The 14398-nt window shown below is 52.4% G+C and overlaps 2 protein-coding genes across 3 annotated transcripts; one reads left to right on the top strand and one right to left on the bottom strand.

Moving 5' to 3' along the window:
• Window positions 1–875: 875 nt before the first annotated feature.
• On the top strand, window positions 876–10017 carry MED9 (mediator complex subunit 9). 2 transcript variants are annotated; one of them, XM_029577181.1, is made up of 3 exons: window positions 987–1102; window positions 8697–8856; window positions 9352–10017. In XM_029577181.1, the coding sequence occupies exons 1-3, from the start codon at window positions 1042–1044 to the stop codon at window positions 9566–9568; spliced, it is 438 nt and encodes a 145-aa protein (XP_029433041.1). In that variant the 5' UTR covers window positions 987–1041; the 3' UTR covers window positions 9569–10017. The 2 variants fall into 2 exon arrangements, with proteins under 2 accessions (XP_029433042.1, XP_029433041.1); XM_029577182.1 differs by lacking the exon at window positions 8697–8856 and having other exon boundaries at window positions 876–1102.
• A 1877-nt stretch (window positions 10018–11894) lies between these two features.
• RASD1 (ras related dexamethasone induced 1) lies at window positions 11895–13649 on the bottom strand. Its single transcript, XM_029577340.1, has 2 exons — window positions 13309–13649; window positions 11895–12861 (listed from the first exon to the last, which is right to left on the bottom strand). The coding sequence occupies exons 1-2, from the start codon at window positions 13577–13579 to the stop codon at window positions 12335–12337; spliced, it is 798 nt and encodes a 265-aa protein (XP_029433200.1). The 5' UTR covers window positions 13580–13649; the 3' UTR covers window positions 11895–12334.
• Between the last annotated feature and the right edge of the window lie 749 nt (window positions 13650–14398).

Here is a 14398-nt window from a genome sequence, read left to right as displayed (position 1 = left end):
CTGGCATAGAAGTCATTAAATCTACGAAATGTGTCCTCTGGTCTGTCTTCATTCTTTCCATTCATTATTGGTAATTACACTGTTTGCATTGTGTGTGTCTTGCTTAATATCACTGACTGTTCTGTTCTCTGATTGCCAGCATCAGGCTCATAAGCAAGACTTTTACTTGCACCTGATCAATAGACAGGACTAGTATTGGTGCTGAAGGTGTCAAAACATTAGCATTAAAGAAATATATTTTAATGGAACAAATATGTGTTTTCAGGAGAATGGTATAAAATTACTAAACAAGAGAGCCTGTTCAGTTTGGATGCAGTTTAAAAATTCAAGGGCTGCCCTGTATCTTCAATCCCCGTATTGCCACAGTTGACAGGATCTCTTTGTCTAATAAGCTTAAATCGCTGGAGAATAAAGATGGGTATCTAGATTAAATATTTCCTCCCACTCCATTATCACAGATCGTAGTGTAGCTGCTAAAATTGACAAGCTGTTCCTTCCCCGCCGATAATCATTGCCCGAGAAGATGCATCCCCGGGATGAGCAAAACCTGATCATGTTTGTTATTATGAAACCCTCCAGCCTGCTCTGTGCCTGCCAGGGCCCATTTCACTAGTGAAAGTATGAGCGGGATAAAACAGCCCAGGCTGCACGGGACACCTTGCAATTAATGTCGCCAACACCTTTCAAAAGAAAAAGCGAAGCAGGAGTTAGCATCTGACGAACGTAAAATAAAGTTTTAGGGCAGGGATCTCCCTCTCCGCCCGGGTCACTTGTGTCCAGTGTTTGTCATTATAAGTTGCATTGTTTCAGCTTTCCTGATTGCGCAGGACATGAGCTAGGAAGAGCCCGAGCCCTTCCCCAGATAACGCCAAACGGACCGTCGCTTCTCGATGACGTATGTGCAGAGCAGCGTCATCGTGAAACCGCCCCATCAGTTTCCGCAGCGCCGCTCGGCGGCGTTTGATGACGTAAGGGTTGGACAGACAGGAAAGGGAGCCGGGAACATGGCGACGGGAGGGAGGCCGGCGGAGGGGCAGGAGGATGAGGAAGAAGAAGAGGAGGACTATTCTTTCCTGCCGCTGGTGCACGACATTATTAAGTGGTAAGGGTATCGGGGGCCACAGGGCGGTGAGGGTCCTGAGTCACGGGGTGTCAAGTAGTGTTGCCAACATTTCCGCAGACCGGGACTGGCGTCCCTCATTTGCATACATTTTAGATCTAAGTACTGTATCTGTGTATGCATTAAAGAGCAATAATGAATTGACAGGCAATAATTCTCTTCCAGCTTCTCGGGGCAATGAAGGGGCCTCCCCGCCACTCAGCTGTTTCCTATTATCTCGTGGATTATTAGGGGGTGATGGTGCATAGCACAGACTTTTATTCCGCGTCCCTCTCTCATATACATACACATTCATTTTGTCACACACAAACATTCACTCATACATGCGCCCTCTCTCTTTCACACATGATTGTCAGAACCATGCTGGGTGGGGAAAGAGGAGAACCAGGGCTGTCAGAAGAGGCAAGCAACTGTGCAGGCCCAGGGGGCACTAACTCACCTCATCAGGGGGCTGGCCACCAATATAGTGGAACAAGCATTCCTTAGCACCTGTGTGGCTGCTGTCTCAGCTGGCCAGTCATGTCATCCAAGGAGGCACTGTCTCCCCCACCATACTACCTGCACTGCCCAGGACACTGGGCAGCCCTGCAATAAGCCTGAAGGGAGCAGTGAGATAATTTTTGGGGGGGGTGCTGGGCAGAGAAAGGGCCAGGAAAGGGGTACAGACATGAGCAGAGAGGGGAAGGGGGTCACTGCAGTATACTATATATTTCTGTTTAACATCAGGTAAATTCCAAGTTGCTAAGGGACAAGGCAGAGTGAGACCTGAGGGAGGAAGTCTATAGAGCAATTTCCCAGACAGCTGCAGCTGTTGGTTGGACTGAGCAAGAGACCCTGTGCTCCATTCCTTCCCTCTATGCCACTTTCTGGTTCTGAACCCTTCCATACTCCCCATGTGTCTATCTCCCCTTTTGTCTCTGTCCCCTCTTCTCACTCCATACCTCCATCTGTCGGTCTGTTTCTCCACCTTCATGCCTGTATCTGTCTTGGCTGGCTCATTGCAGCCCCTCTCAGGTCCTGGCCCAGTATGCTGTGGGAGGGGTGGGACCAAGAGGATCATTGCTACAGACATCTGTGGAGCTACAGGTTGCTGAGGGCTTTGCTGTGCCCCACCTCCTCTTCCTATGCTGGCCAATCACAGCATAAGAAAAGAGGTGGAGGCAGGAATACAATAAAACTCTCCTCTGAGAGGCTCCGACCCAGCCTCTCTCTTCTGTGGGGTAGAGGAGTAGCTGCCTGCAAAACCAGACTTTTAGCATCCAGTCAGTATTTCTGACGAGATTCTGCACAGCATGCGTGAAAACCCAGCTATTCGGTCCAAAACTGGACAGTTGGCAACCCTAACCAGTAGCTATGGAGGCATTGCTCAGAGGATAACGCCCATGGAGCATCACCCATGGGGTATTGCACGTAGAACGTCGCCCACAGAAACCATCCACAAAGCATCACACACACACTGCAAACCATCTACACACATGCAGCATCACACAGAGTGAGGTTCATTCCTGTCATGGTATCTGCACAACAAAGGTCAATACAGTGGATCTTAAATTCATGCATACTTATTAATCCATAAAAACATCAAGCAAAATGATGTAAACCCAAGCCCACACTCACTGTGAAATTTCCCTGCAGGCTGTACAAATGTACAGTTATGTATGCTTAAGTCAGAGGTGCACAGATGGGACTTGCCGCCTGGCTGATCAAGGAATTAAAAAATGGATGTGCTGTCCAATCTTGGTACAGCGGAGGCACAGCAAGCTCAGGAGGGAGGGAGTATAATGATTTAATCATAAGCATGCCATGGCTTAGCCACGCATCTTTTTCAGTGGGGCCTGGAGAACTGCTTCCTCTGTGACAGGTCTACACATGGGAGGAGCCACTGCTGTGTTCCACAACCCAGGAAGAGCTGCCACCACCAGCCTCTTGCCTGGGAGGGCTCCTTATCCTGGGAGAGACATCACAGCAGCTGTCCGTCCTGGGGAAAAGAAGTGGAAAGAGAGGGGAGCGGAATGGGCATAGAGAAGGACGAGGAATAAAAAAGAAAAAGTGTAGTAAAGAAATAAGCCAAACAAAACATGACGAAATAAAAAAGATGAGCAGACTAAGAAAAAATAGAAAAATAAGTGAAAATGGTAAAAAAGCATAAAAAGCGGGTAGGCTGGCACCTATTTTTTTAAAAATGTTCCACCCCTTACCATTTGTTTTTCTGTCTTGGTGTGGTGTATCTGTGTTTGTCTGTCTGCCTCACTGGCTCTGTCTGGGTTTGGAGAGTCTGCATCTCTGCCTCATGTTTTTGTGTATGTGCACTTCCTCCCTTTGATAACCTGGAGAAACAAGCACGGGGGGAAGGTTGAGCCCCTGGCTCCCTGCTGGCTTGGCAGTTGGTTCAACAGGTGATTGGTTGCAATCAAATTTGAACCAGGCTGGGGTACTGTGTATGTATTAGTTAAATACCTTCGGTGCATCAATTCAAAGGAGGCTCTGTAGTGAGGGGACAAGGGTGAAAGGGGTAATCTAAGAAAATACTTCTTTACAGGGAGGGTGATGGATATATGGAACAGCTTCCCAGTGAAGGTGCTGCAGACAAGGACAGTATATGAAGTTTAAAAAGGCATAGGGACAAGCATAGGGGATCTCTGAGGGAGTGGTAGGGATTGTACAGCTGATTGGTTTTTGTGGAGGCGCAGACACAATAGGCCATATGGATTTTTTTTCTGCCATCATATTTCTGTGTTTCAGTGTTACTGTTTTGTCGGGTTCTGATCCAGTAGCTGAGTTTTTTCCCTAGAATTTTGGGTACTCTTCTGGATTCTAGAATATCTGTTCCAGGTGACCAGATTTCCTTTTTCATCGCCCAGAGGGGCTATTGCTGTTAGGGAAGATGTAGACCTTGAGCATGGGAAAGCTCAGAGGCCTTCGCAATCTGTTTGGGAGCGCTAGGAGAGCGGTCCCATTTCTGAGGAGATTGTGTGCCCTTAGGCCACGGCACAACCCCAGAGGGTTCCAAGGTGGTACCGAGGCTGGTGAGACATGTCCGGGCCTGGGCTGAGACCAGGAAGCCAGGCCCCTGCCGACCTGCACAGCCTCAGTGAGACCAACCAGTTGGTCTCTGAGTGGTCCTCCGACTACTCCAAGTCCTTTCGGACCTGCCGCTGGGAACGGCAAAGGCAGCAGTCCGGACAGGAGATGAGGGCAGACAAAGGCTCTGGAACATGAAGACTCAAGACGAGGAACTAGGAGACGTGAAGACTCAGACGAGAGGCTTGAGCACGAAGACTCAGGATCAAGGTTCAGGAGCAAAGTCTAGTACTGAGTTGAGGCTGCGATTGCAGCGCGCCCTACACAGTCCACCACAGGGTGGACCCACGGGACTGGTCGCGGACCACGCTTGAGTGCGAAGCAGACTCCAGACGAATACGTAGAAGATGAAGCCAGAACATGGCGAAGATTCAGTAGAAGCCTTCACCGAGACGCACCTTATACAGCCGCCCATGGCTGGTCACGGACCACGCTGGAATGGAGCAGGTTCGGTCAGAGGCTTAGGCATGGACGGAGCAGCCACAAGAACATCCGAGGGCCGAGATGAGATTCAGGGTAAGGGACCAAGACGAGACTTGGCTTCAGGCATGAGATAGAGGACCAAGACGAGACTTGGCGTCAGGCAAGGAAGACCCTCCGGAGGCTTGCGCTGCAGACAAGAAGACAGGCTCATGCCACGAGGTGACGAGACACGACATAGCACGCCAGAAGAGGTAGCAATGAGGAACCACTGGTCCAGGAAGCAGAAGCAGAGATGAGGCATCAGGAAGGAACACCAGGAAGGACCACAAAACATCAGGAAGACCACGGAACATCAGGAGAAGATGAGGGATATCCAGAAGAGACCAGGAACATGAAGAACGATGAGGGATCCCATGAAGAACAGGAAATACCAGCAGGAGCAAAGACAAGAAGTCCTTGGGAGGAACTAATTCCTTACAAAGGCAACTAAGGACTAGAAGCTGGGCCCTTAAATAGGGCTGAAGTTCAGGAAACGCCCTGGGAGGAGTCCAGGTGGGGCTCGGGGCATATCTGGCCGCGGGCCCTTTAAATCACAGGAGGAGGCACAGCCTGCACCTTAGGAGACAGGAAACAGGAAGTCAGAACCATGGTCAGCGGCCATGCTGCCGCTGAGCAGTGCAGGGAAGCCGAGCAGGCCGCGCCCAGGCCACAGAAGCTGAGACAGCGGTGTCCTGGCCATGGAACAAGCAGCTGAATGCGGCTTCCTGCCGCAGGCGATGCTGGGGACTGCGGCCTCTGGGATACGAGGACATCAGCGGCACTCCCTGCTGCGAGAGGGTCCCGATGAGAGTGGCTTCGTGCCACTCCAGGAAGCACCAAAGTCTGCGGCTCCCTGCCGCGGTGAAGGGAGGCTGACTGCGGCTCCCTGCCGCGGTGAAGGGAGGCTGACTGCGGCTCCCTGCCGCGGTGAAGGGAGGCTGACTGCGGCTCCCTGCCGCGGTGAAGGGAGGCTGACTGCGGCTCCCTGCCGCGGTGAAGGGAGGCTGACTGCGGCTCCCTGCCGCGGTGAAGGGAGGCTGACTGCGGCTCCCTGCCGCGGTGAAGGGAGGCTGACTGCGGCTCCCTGCCGCGGTGAAGGGAGGCTGACTGCGGCTCCCTGCCGCGGTGAAGGGAGGCTGACTGCGGCTCCCTGCCGCGGTGAAGGGAGGCTGACTGCGGCTCCCTGCCGCGGTGAAGGGAGGCTGACTGCGGCTCCCTGCCGCGGTGAAGGGAGGTAGACTGCGGCTCCCTGCCGCGGTGAAGGGAGGCTGACTGCGACTCCGTGCTGCGTTGGCAAATACAGGACTATAACAATTGCTAGCAGCATACTGCAACCTGGGGTGAGGACTCCCATTTTGATGCTGACCGCTCTGCTTATCCTCCAGTTATCTGCTTTCCTTTGCATGGGGGGAACCGTTATGCACCCCTTTCTAGCAATCTGTGATGAGAGAGGCAAAACAAAGTCTGGGAAAGGAGAGCGACATGGCCCCGATATCCTATTTGGCTTAATATAAATGATTTTCTCCCTCACAAATGTAGGTTGTATTAAGTAGCCGTGGCAACAAAGTTTAGCACAGCTTAAAATACTTGTTATGTTGAATTCTGCTTCAGGACGTGGGCCTTTTTCTCCTTGTGTAAGGGAGAAGTCCTGACAAGAAGGTGGATTTAGCAGAAACTGTAACAATATCTCTTCTTCTCATGCTCCTTGGAATGAGGGGGATGCCACCAGGGGACCTTGATTTCCAAGAAGCCTGAAGCTGCTTCTCGCCTTCTATTTTGGTGACTCATGGCTTGAATTTCAGGCTCTTTAATCTGTTTCCGTGGTTTATTTTATGCCCTTTTCCTCTTTGTTGTGTGTGATCAGAGTAATTGAGAGGAAAATAAAAGATTCAGATCTCTTAATGAGAAGGCAAGAGTTATACTCGCTGCTTTGTGATAGAAAAACATTTCAGCTAACGTGAAAATCATATTTTTTTTTCTGCCAGACAGGTTATCTTTATTTATAATGAATAATTTTTTGTTAAAGGTACATCATGCAGGCAAGATGTAAACATATGAGCATGGAAGAAAAATCTGACACACGTGGTAGTAACACAAAGCAAAACAGCTGGTGGGTGTAGTGTTATGCAGAATTCAAAAAGCACTTCAGCCTAACCAGCTCCAACAAGAGGTGGCTAGATGAATCTGGATTTGTGGTGTTTTTCATCTCTTTCTTCTGCCAGGATGGAAAAGCCAGAAGTAAACCTTGTTTTGACGTTTGGCAGGGTGACAAAGAACAAGCCACAGTATCTGAGGAGTGATGGCATTCCTGGCTGGCACATACTTGTGAATGTTCTAAAATCAAGTTACGCATAACCAGATTAGAGAAGTTTTTGTAAGTCTAAGAGGGCTGGGCATGAGGAGAGAGTGTGTTTGTTTTGCCTTCTCTAAAGCAATGATCCCTTCTGGTGCCAATGACAGAGGTGCATCTTTATGGCCAGCAGATCTGTCAGCAAGGTGGTGTGTCGTAGCAGAATTTAGTTTAGGAACCAGATTTATTTATTGCCGTTTCATATATTCTTTACGAAGGGCTCTACTTATAAATAAGGTTGGCTGTAACTTCCAAGGCTGACCAGCAGGGTGTGCCGTTGCTTCCTGGAGTACCCCTTGCCCAGGCTGACCCGGTGTGGCCAGTCCCCCCTCCATCACACAGGCAGGCAGGCACGTGGACAGCTAGGTTGCTGCAGGTGATCGGAATGAGGTGTATGAAGAAATCCTGGTGATGGTTATTCAAAGTTCAACCTTGCGTAGACTTGGGAGTCATATATTCCTGGCGAGGAATCTGAGCCGGCCTGGGTCAGATGTTCATATTCCATGCAGTCATGAGCTTTTCTGCAGAAAATCCCGCCTGCCTGCTGATGAAAACTCAGTTCCTGTGCCAGAGGGTGGCGGCATGAGGACAGGTCATATGTGGATAGGAGGTCATGGCGAGAGGGGGGATGCTTCTGACCTCTTCCTGCCTTCGCAAGACCTGGTGGTCAAGAGCACCTAGATCCTCTGGTAAAGGTTTCCTGGGAGCGGGGGGGGGGTGGGGGGGTGGTGGTCTCCTTACCAGCAAAGCTCCACAAGCCCCCTGAGCCTGGGCAGGGATGAAATTGTGCCTTAACCAGATTTCTTGCAAGAAATTAAAGGAAGAGTTAGCACTGAGTTTTCAAAGCTGCAAAATAACCTTTAAAGCCCTAAGGTATTAGTGTCATTTAATTACAAATGAAAACTGATGGGTTCAGACTTTTAATACCGCGTTCTGGAGAATTACCCAGGTGCTCGTTCTCATTGACTCATATAATAATGTTTTACTCGGGCTTGGCCATATTGGAAACTACTGCTCTGGTCTTAACTGAGCCCAAAGGGACTATAGTTTTAGAAGTGCTAAGATGTGAGGGAAATATTTCCTGAGATACTTACTATCATATTCAGGAGTTAGGTTACAGGGGGACAGTGCAAGCCCAAGAATTTTCTTTCGGTGCCTTTGGATTTCCAGCACAATCAGAGCTGGCCCTGTCATAGGTCCCCAGAGCCATGACCTCTCCTCTAGTCTAGACCCAATATCCCAGTGACAGTCCTTTAGTCAATGGCCACAGGCTGCAGCGCCCCCGTGTCTGGTCAGTGAGGGCTGCCCGGGAAGCAGGAGTGGAGATCTGACCCTGAATGCACTGAAATCGATAAACATGAAGTTAAAAAAAAAGCCCCAATATCAAACAAATACCATTTCTGTATTAAGATTCTTCTGGGAGCGGTGCACAGCCTGGGGAGTGACTACAAATAGAGAATATTCCTTGTTTTGCAAGAGGGTAAGCAGCCCCCCTTCCTGTTCTGAGCTAAGGCTGCAGTGCTGCAGGATATTTATTTTTCACCTCCTTTCCATGGATGCGTAAGGCGGTGAGCAATGAAAGTAAAAATCCACACATCACTTTCCATAGCAATCAATCGAGGATCTGACTCAGAATGGTTATGTTTTATGTTCCTAATAAGCTGGCTTTGTCATCTCTTCCAGCTGGGCTGCTGCGATGGTTCTGTGCCCCTGGTAAGAGCCATGTTTCAGTCATGGCCTCTGATGAGCTCGCCCGGGTTGGGATCTGGTTGGGTCATGCAGCGTGTGATCTTTGTGACATCGGCGTTGCCAGTATGGCCCAGTTAAACCCAGTCAGCCTGAGGTAAATTGGCAGTCCTGTGGTTGTGGATCCTTCTGAAAGCTTTGTGGGTGGGGTGGAAAGTGGAGGAGTTATTACGAAGTAATATCTTCAGAATGTTTTCCGTATTGCTGTTTGTCATGGGCACGTTTCAGCAGTGCTTCATTTTATTAAGAGAAAATGAAGGTAAGCAAATGGAGAGGTAGCAGTGAACAGCATATTCCCCCAGGTCATGACCTCGGTGACGTCACATGCCATTACCTAACTGCTGTGGTTAGTAGCAGACGGGCGTATTGCACATGCCACACTATAGTGGCAACATGGGACGTGACATCAGTGCACCTGGAACATCAAAATAATATTAAGTGTGCAGAGGAGCTGTTTGGTAAACTCCACTCTGTGTTATTGGCAGCTGGGATCACTGTTTATCTGCTTTGCTTTTGCTGCCAGTGGTAATAGGTTGCAGCATATTGTTGCAAATGGTGCAGACAGTCATGCCTGGCTTTCCTCCCCGTGCAGCATGGACAAGGACAGCCAGGATGTCCACCAGGAGCTAAGCGAACTGAAGAACAAGTTCCAGGAGATGAGGAAGCTGATCAGCTCCATGCCCGGCATCGACAGGAGCCCCGAGCAGCAGCAGCAGCAGCTTCAGAGCCTGCGGGAGCAAGTCCGAACCAAGAACCAACTACTGCAGAAGTACAAGAGCCTGTGCATGCTTGAGATCCCAAAGGAGTAGAAGGCAGGCTGAAACCAGTCCCCACCTTTTCCCCGTTACTCGTCTATGGTGTCACAAGGCACTGGCGATACTAAACTAATTTCATATGTTTTGTAGTAGAGCCACCTGTCAGCCTCACTTTCTGCATACCCCGGCCATCTGGGGGGATGCCTGCAAGACTTGCCCTCCATGGCTGGCGTATTTTCTCCCTGGGATCGGACGGAGAGCCGCGTGGCCCAAGCCAGGGTGGGAGGGCAGTGGCGGCAGCAGCAGCTATGGACATGGACATGTTCTTTGCCATCTTTCAGTTTCATTTATGCCTGGGAATCATTATTTACTGACAAACAATCCACTGGCGTGCAATTTGTAATTACTCGTGTTGCTTTATATTTATATCTTTTTTTTAAATGCAGTTTTTTTTCTCTTAAAAGATGTTCATATCTGTAATAAACTAAACAGAAAATTGCCACAAATGAGTGTTACTGAAAAACTTGTTTTCATGAGCAGCGATGGGCGAGACGGGTATTGGAAGTGGTGAGAAATCAGCAGCGATGGGCGAGACGGGTGTTGGAACTGGTGAGAAATCACTGCAGATGCAGTGAGAACTTGCCGATGGCAGGTGCGGAAGCGGGGCTTAGGTATCACAGGTAGAACAGCACAACGCAGCTCTCGAGGATGTAGTAAAAGGGAGGAGAAGCACGGTATGGAAAATGCTAGGGATATGGGGCAAGGAGGAGGAGGCAGCACTGGGCGTATGGGGTCTGTGCCCTCAACCATTGGTGGAAGGGAAGAGGCCCTGCGGAGCTGCCGGTGTTTCCCTGTAGCCGGATCCATGCCTGAGTCAGGTAGATTAGGCGGAACCCGGCTCTGGCGTGACTCGGTGACACTTCCAAGCTGCGTGAAGTAGTCCCAGCTCTATTAAACTCGAGGTTTATTAGTGAGCTGCTCCAAGCTAGAAAGGCATGAAACCCCGCGGTGGGTCTCCCTTTTCTTCCTCTGAACAGATCCTTCTGGCACACAGGGCAGAGCCTGGAGCAGGCGAGTGTTCTGTGTGCCAAAGTGTCCCAGGCTCGGGTATTGCAGCGCAGCCTCTGTGTGTTGTGTGTTTTGCAATCCCATCATGCCGGAGAGGTGAATGCAGTGATTGGGATGCGCTGGCTTTCACAGAGTGCGCCTTTGTACTCGGGTGGCGGTGGCTATTGCAGTGCTAGGGGCTTAGCAGTTTGTGCGCTACTTGGAGCTGGGCTGTAGCCAAAAGCCAGAGCCCGGGGTTTCTGAAGAAAGCGCAGGCTGGGACCTGTTCCTGGAAGCGAGTTCTAAGCATTCATGGGGGCGGTGGTGGTTTGAATGCCCAAGCTGCCCCCTGCAGGAGGCCTAGGCTGGAGCTGGTGCGGATGCTCTGCTGCTGCGGGTCCTGCCCTCTATTTGGGGGAGGGTCTGTTGTGTTAGGTCGCTTGCTTGCTTTCGCTGGGTCCTGGCTGCCTTTGCACCAGGCCGAGTTGTTTTCCCAGCTCACCTTATCTCGGGGATGCTCGCCTCGGGCAGGGGGAAGCGAGACCTCGCAGGTTTTTGGGGCGCTGTGACTGTTCCACGCCCGGGTTACCCCCTCATGCCTTCCCCCTCCCCCCTCAGCTCCGGGTGCAGGGGCCCCGATAGAAGGAGATCACTACCTTTCATTCTTACACGGGGCTGCTGCTGGTCAGGGTGGGCAGAGGTCACCCCGGCTGCAGCAGTGTGGAGGTAAAGTGCCCACCCTAAGGTAATTATAATGCAAAGGGGCTGGGGAGGGAAGCAGCTGTTCCCTGCCCGCTACAGCGGCTTTGTCTATAACGCTGCTCGCTGTAAGCGAGGGCTCCTGCCTTCCTGCCATTTGGTCTTTATCTCGCTGCTTCGCATCCCTGAAGTTTGGACTTTGGGAGGGGGAGACGGAGTCAGCAGAACAAAATCCACCCTTAAAGTGCAGGGGAAGGGAAGCAGGGCCCGGGCTGTCACTTTCCTCCTATGGAGGGCAGTGGCAGTTACAGGCAGGTGAGAAGCCCCCGACCTGGGGCCTAACGGGGCAGCTTCGGTGCTAAGGGTTAGGGCGAATGTTCATTAAATAACGCAGCTTCAGGGAGGGGGGGGGGAAGGGATTTATTTATGCATTAATGCTATCGCGCTGTGGCGCTGTCCTTTTATTAAGTAAAAAGACGCGCTCGCTCTCTCTCTCTCTTTAATAAGGCAATTACGATTTCCGCGGGCACAGACTGGGAAAGCCTTTTCGCTTCCTTTCATTTTTAACCCTAGAGAGTATTTAAATACCAAGCAGAGTCCCCCTGCCCGGCACCGCACGGAAGGAGATCCGAAGAAAGAGTTATTTCAATATTTTATTGCGTAAAAAAAAGACAAAACATAAAAATGATCACATTGCTAGCGCAACACAATATATAAAAACACTGAGATAAGGATTTGTTCAGTTCATGACAATATGACTATAAAGTGCCTTTGTGGTGGGTGCTGTAGTTATGCACTGACAAGAACTGTAAACAAGTCTTTGTTTTTTTTTTCATTCTGCAGCTCCAGTGTTTGGTCCCTGCCAGGTGTGCGGAAACAGCTGGAGCAGCTGGCGGCGCCCCTCGCTCCCCTGCAGGGCGCAGAAAGTCCCGTCTCCTGCGTAAAGAAGCTCCCGGCAGCGGGTCCTGCGGCTCCTCCCGAGCCGGCTCCACGGGAGCCCGGCGCGGATCTCAGCCCCACCCCTGCGGACTGCGCGCGGAGGCTGCGGCGGCCCCCTTTCCCTCCCCCCCCCCCCTAGCTGATGACGCAGCGCTCCTTGTCCTTGGCCTGGCCGCCCCCGATCGCCTTCTCGCGGATGTACATGAGGTCGCTGTGCACGCTGGGGCGGCGGGCGAAGGGGGCCACGATGCCGTAGGCGTCCTCCTTGAGGCGCTTGCCGCGCAGGCTCTTCTTGTAGAGCAGGTCGCAGTACTGCACGGAGACCCGGCGGTGCAGGTCGGGGCTCATCTCGCTGGGCAGCTTGGCCATGGCGAAGAGCGCCCGGAACATGGCGTCCACGTTGCTGTTCTTCTTGGCCGAGATCTCGCAGTAGGCGCACTGGGGGTCGCCGGCCAGCAGCTGCTCCAGCTCGTGGCGCTGCACCTGGCGGTGGAAGTCGCCGCGGTCGCCCTTGTTGCCGCAGATCATCAGCGGCACCTGCGCCTCCTCCTTGGTCTTGTTCTTCAGGCAGGACTTGGTCTCGGCGATCTGCCGCCGCAGGCGCTGCACCTCCTGGAAGGAGTCCCGGTTGTCCAGGCTGAAGACCAGGATGAAGACGTCGCCTGGGGAGGGGGGAGAGAGAAAGAGGGCAAGGTTAGGGTCAGCGGCCCGAAAGCACAGCCTGGTCAGACACGATCCCCTCCCTCTGCAGTTCCCTGAAGCTTGGGGGGGGGGGGGGAGGGGGCTCCCTGCAAAGCAGTTCGGGAGGGCTCTCACTGCACTTTCCTTTCGCCGGGAAGTGAAACGGACTTTTTTTTTTTTTAAATAAACTAAACAAAAAGTCTTTGTTGCTGCAGATCCGCTTGCAAATGCAAACACCCAGAGTGAAAAAGGCGCAGTCGGAGACCCTGAGCCCATCCCTTCAGCCCGGGGGTGCCAGGGCGAGTAATAACCTCTAAATCCCAGCAGTGCACTGCCTTTCTTTCAGTGCAATCATTTCCTAGACGATCCTCTAACCCTCCCCCCCCCCCTTCATTTGTTTGGAGTGGCAGAGACCGTCGGGCGCTCACCTGTCAGGATGGAGAGTCTCCGCATGGCCGGGAAGGGGTGGTTGCCGGACGTGTCCAGGATGTCCAGCTGGTAGACCTCCCCGCGGATGGAGTAAAGCTTGCGGTGGAAGTCCTCGATGGTGGGGGTGTACTGCTCCTCGAACCTGCCGCTCAGGAAGCGCGACACGATGGCGGACTTGCCCACCTTGGAGGAGCCCAGGATCACCATCCTGTAGCAGTTCTTGGCCGGGATGTTCAGCTCGGGCTCGCTGGGGCACGTCTTCTTGATCATGGCTTTAAGTAGCGCGGGAGCACAGCACACGCGCGCGCGTTCCCAGCTCGATGCCGTCTGAGCCTTTGCCCGCGCGCCGGCTCGCTTTATATAGACGGCCGAGGCCCCGCCTCCCCTGGGCTACGTCAGAGCCCGGAGCTGGAGCCAGGCGCGAGGCGGCGGCGGCGGCGGCTGAAAGCGGCAGAGGAGCTCGGCCCCGTGCGTCAGTGCCCTCCGCTCGCTCAGAGCGCACCCCGAGTACGGCTGCACCGGGGGTTAACCGGGGCTGGCCCGCTCCTGCGGATCAGCAGCAGCCGGGAGAGGGGCCGGGGGTGATCAGCACCCGGAGAGGGGCCGGGGGTGATCAGCTCCCGGGACAGGGGCTGCTCCTCAGCGCTCGGGTACAGGATTTTACTGCTTTGCCAGTTTTATATTTTACATGCGCATTATTTACTTTTGGAATAAACGAGTAGTAAATCGCAAATAAACCCCCGGAAAGTTAACTTTGCACATTGGCACAAACCCTGGGCTGTATTTAATTTAGTAGTTAATTTAATTTAATGTTAGTAGTACAAGTGCGCTTGGGAAGGCTTTGCCCGGAAGGTGACTCGGAGAGCGTTGCGCCCTCGCTGGAGGCTTTTGGCTGTTTGGCTTCCCCTTCCCAGTGTCCTCGCCTGCGCTGAGACAGAACATCCATTTCATGCGGGAACCTGACACCGCGGCGCCCAGGCTTAGCTGTCCCCTATCAGAGCCTTCCGCAGGCACAGGCACAGGCAGTCATCAGTGCTTAACCCAGGGAGCAGGACATTCAGCTCATGCATCGCAAAGGCAAAGCAGCGG

The sequence above is a fragment of the Rhinatrema bivittatum genome, chromosome 14, assembly GCF_901001135.1.
Source record: "Rhinatrema bivittatum chromosome 14, aRhiBiv1.1, whole genome shotgun sequence".
Classification (NCBI taxonomy): Eukaryota; Metazoa; Chordata; class Amphibia; order Gymnophiona; family Rhinatrematidae; genus Rhinatrema; species Rhinatrema bivittatum.
This window is presented reverse-complemented; position numbering and strand designations above follow the sequence as displayed.

What these genes read in the sequence shown, in the direction of transcription:
- MED9 (XM_029577181.1), top strand. Translation starts at nt 1,042, where the DNA reads ATGAGGAAGAAGAAGAGGAGGACTATTCTTTCCTGCCGCTGGTGCACG. An exon ending in GTGCACGACATTATTAAGTG is followed by an intron (nt 1,103 to 8,696) that starts GTAAGGGTATCG and finishes CATCTCTTCCAG; the next exon opens with CTGGGCTGCTGCGATGGTTC. An exon ending in TTAAACCCAGTCAGCCTGAG is followed by an intron (nt 8,857 to 9,351) that starts GTAAATTGGCAG and finishes CTCCCCGTGCAG; the next exon opens with CATGGACAAGGACAGCCAGG.
- RASD1 (XM_029577340.1), bottom strand. Translation starts at nt 13,579, where the DNA reads ATGATCAAGAAGACGTGCCCCAGCGAGCCCGAGCTGAACATCCCGGCC. An exon ending in GAGACTCTCCATCCTGACAG is followed by an intron (nt 12,862 to 13,308) that starts GTGAGCGCCCGA and finishes CCCCCTCCCCAG; the next exon opens with GCGACGTCTTCATCCTGGTC.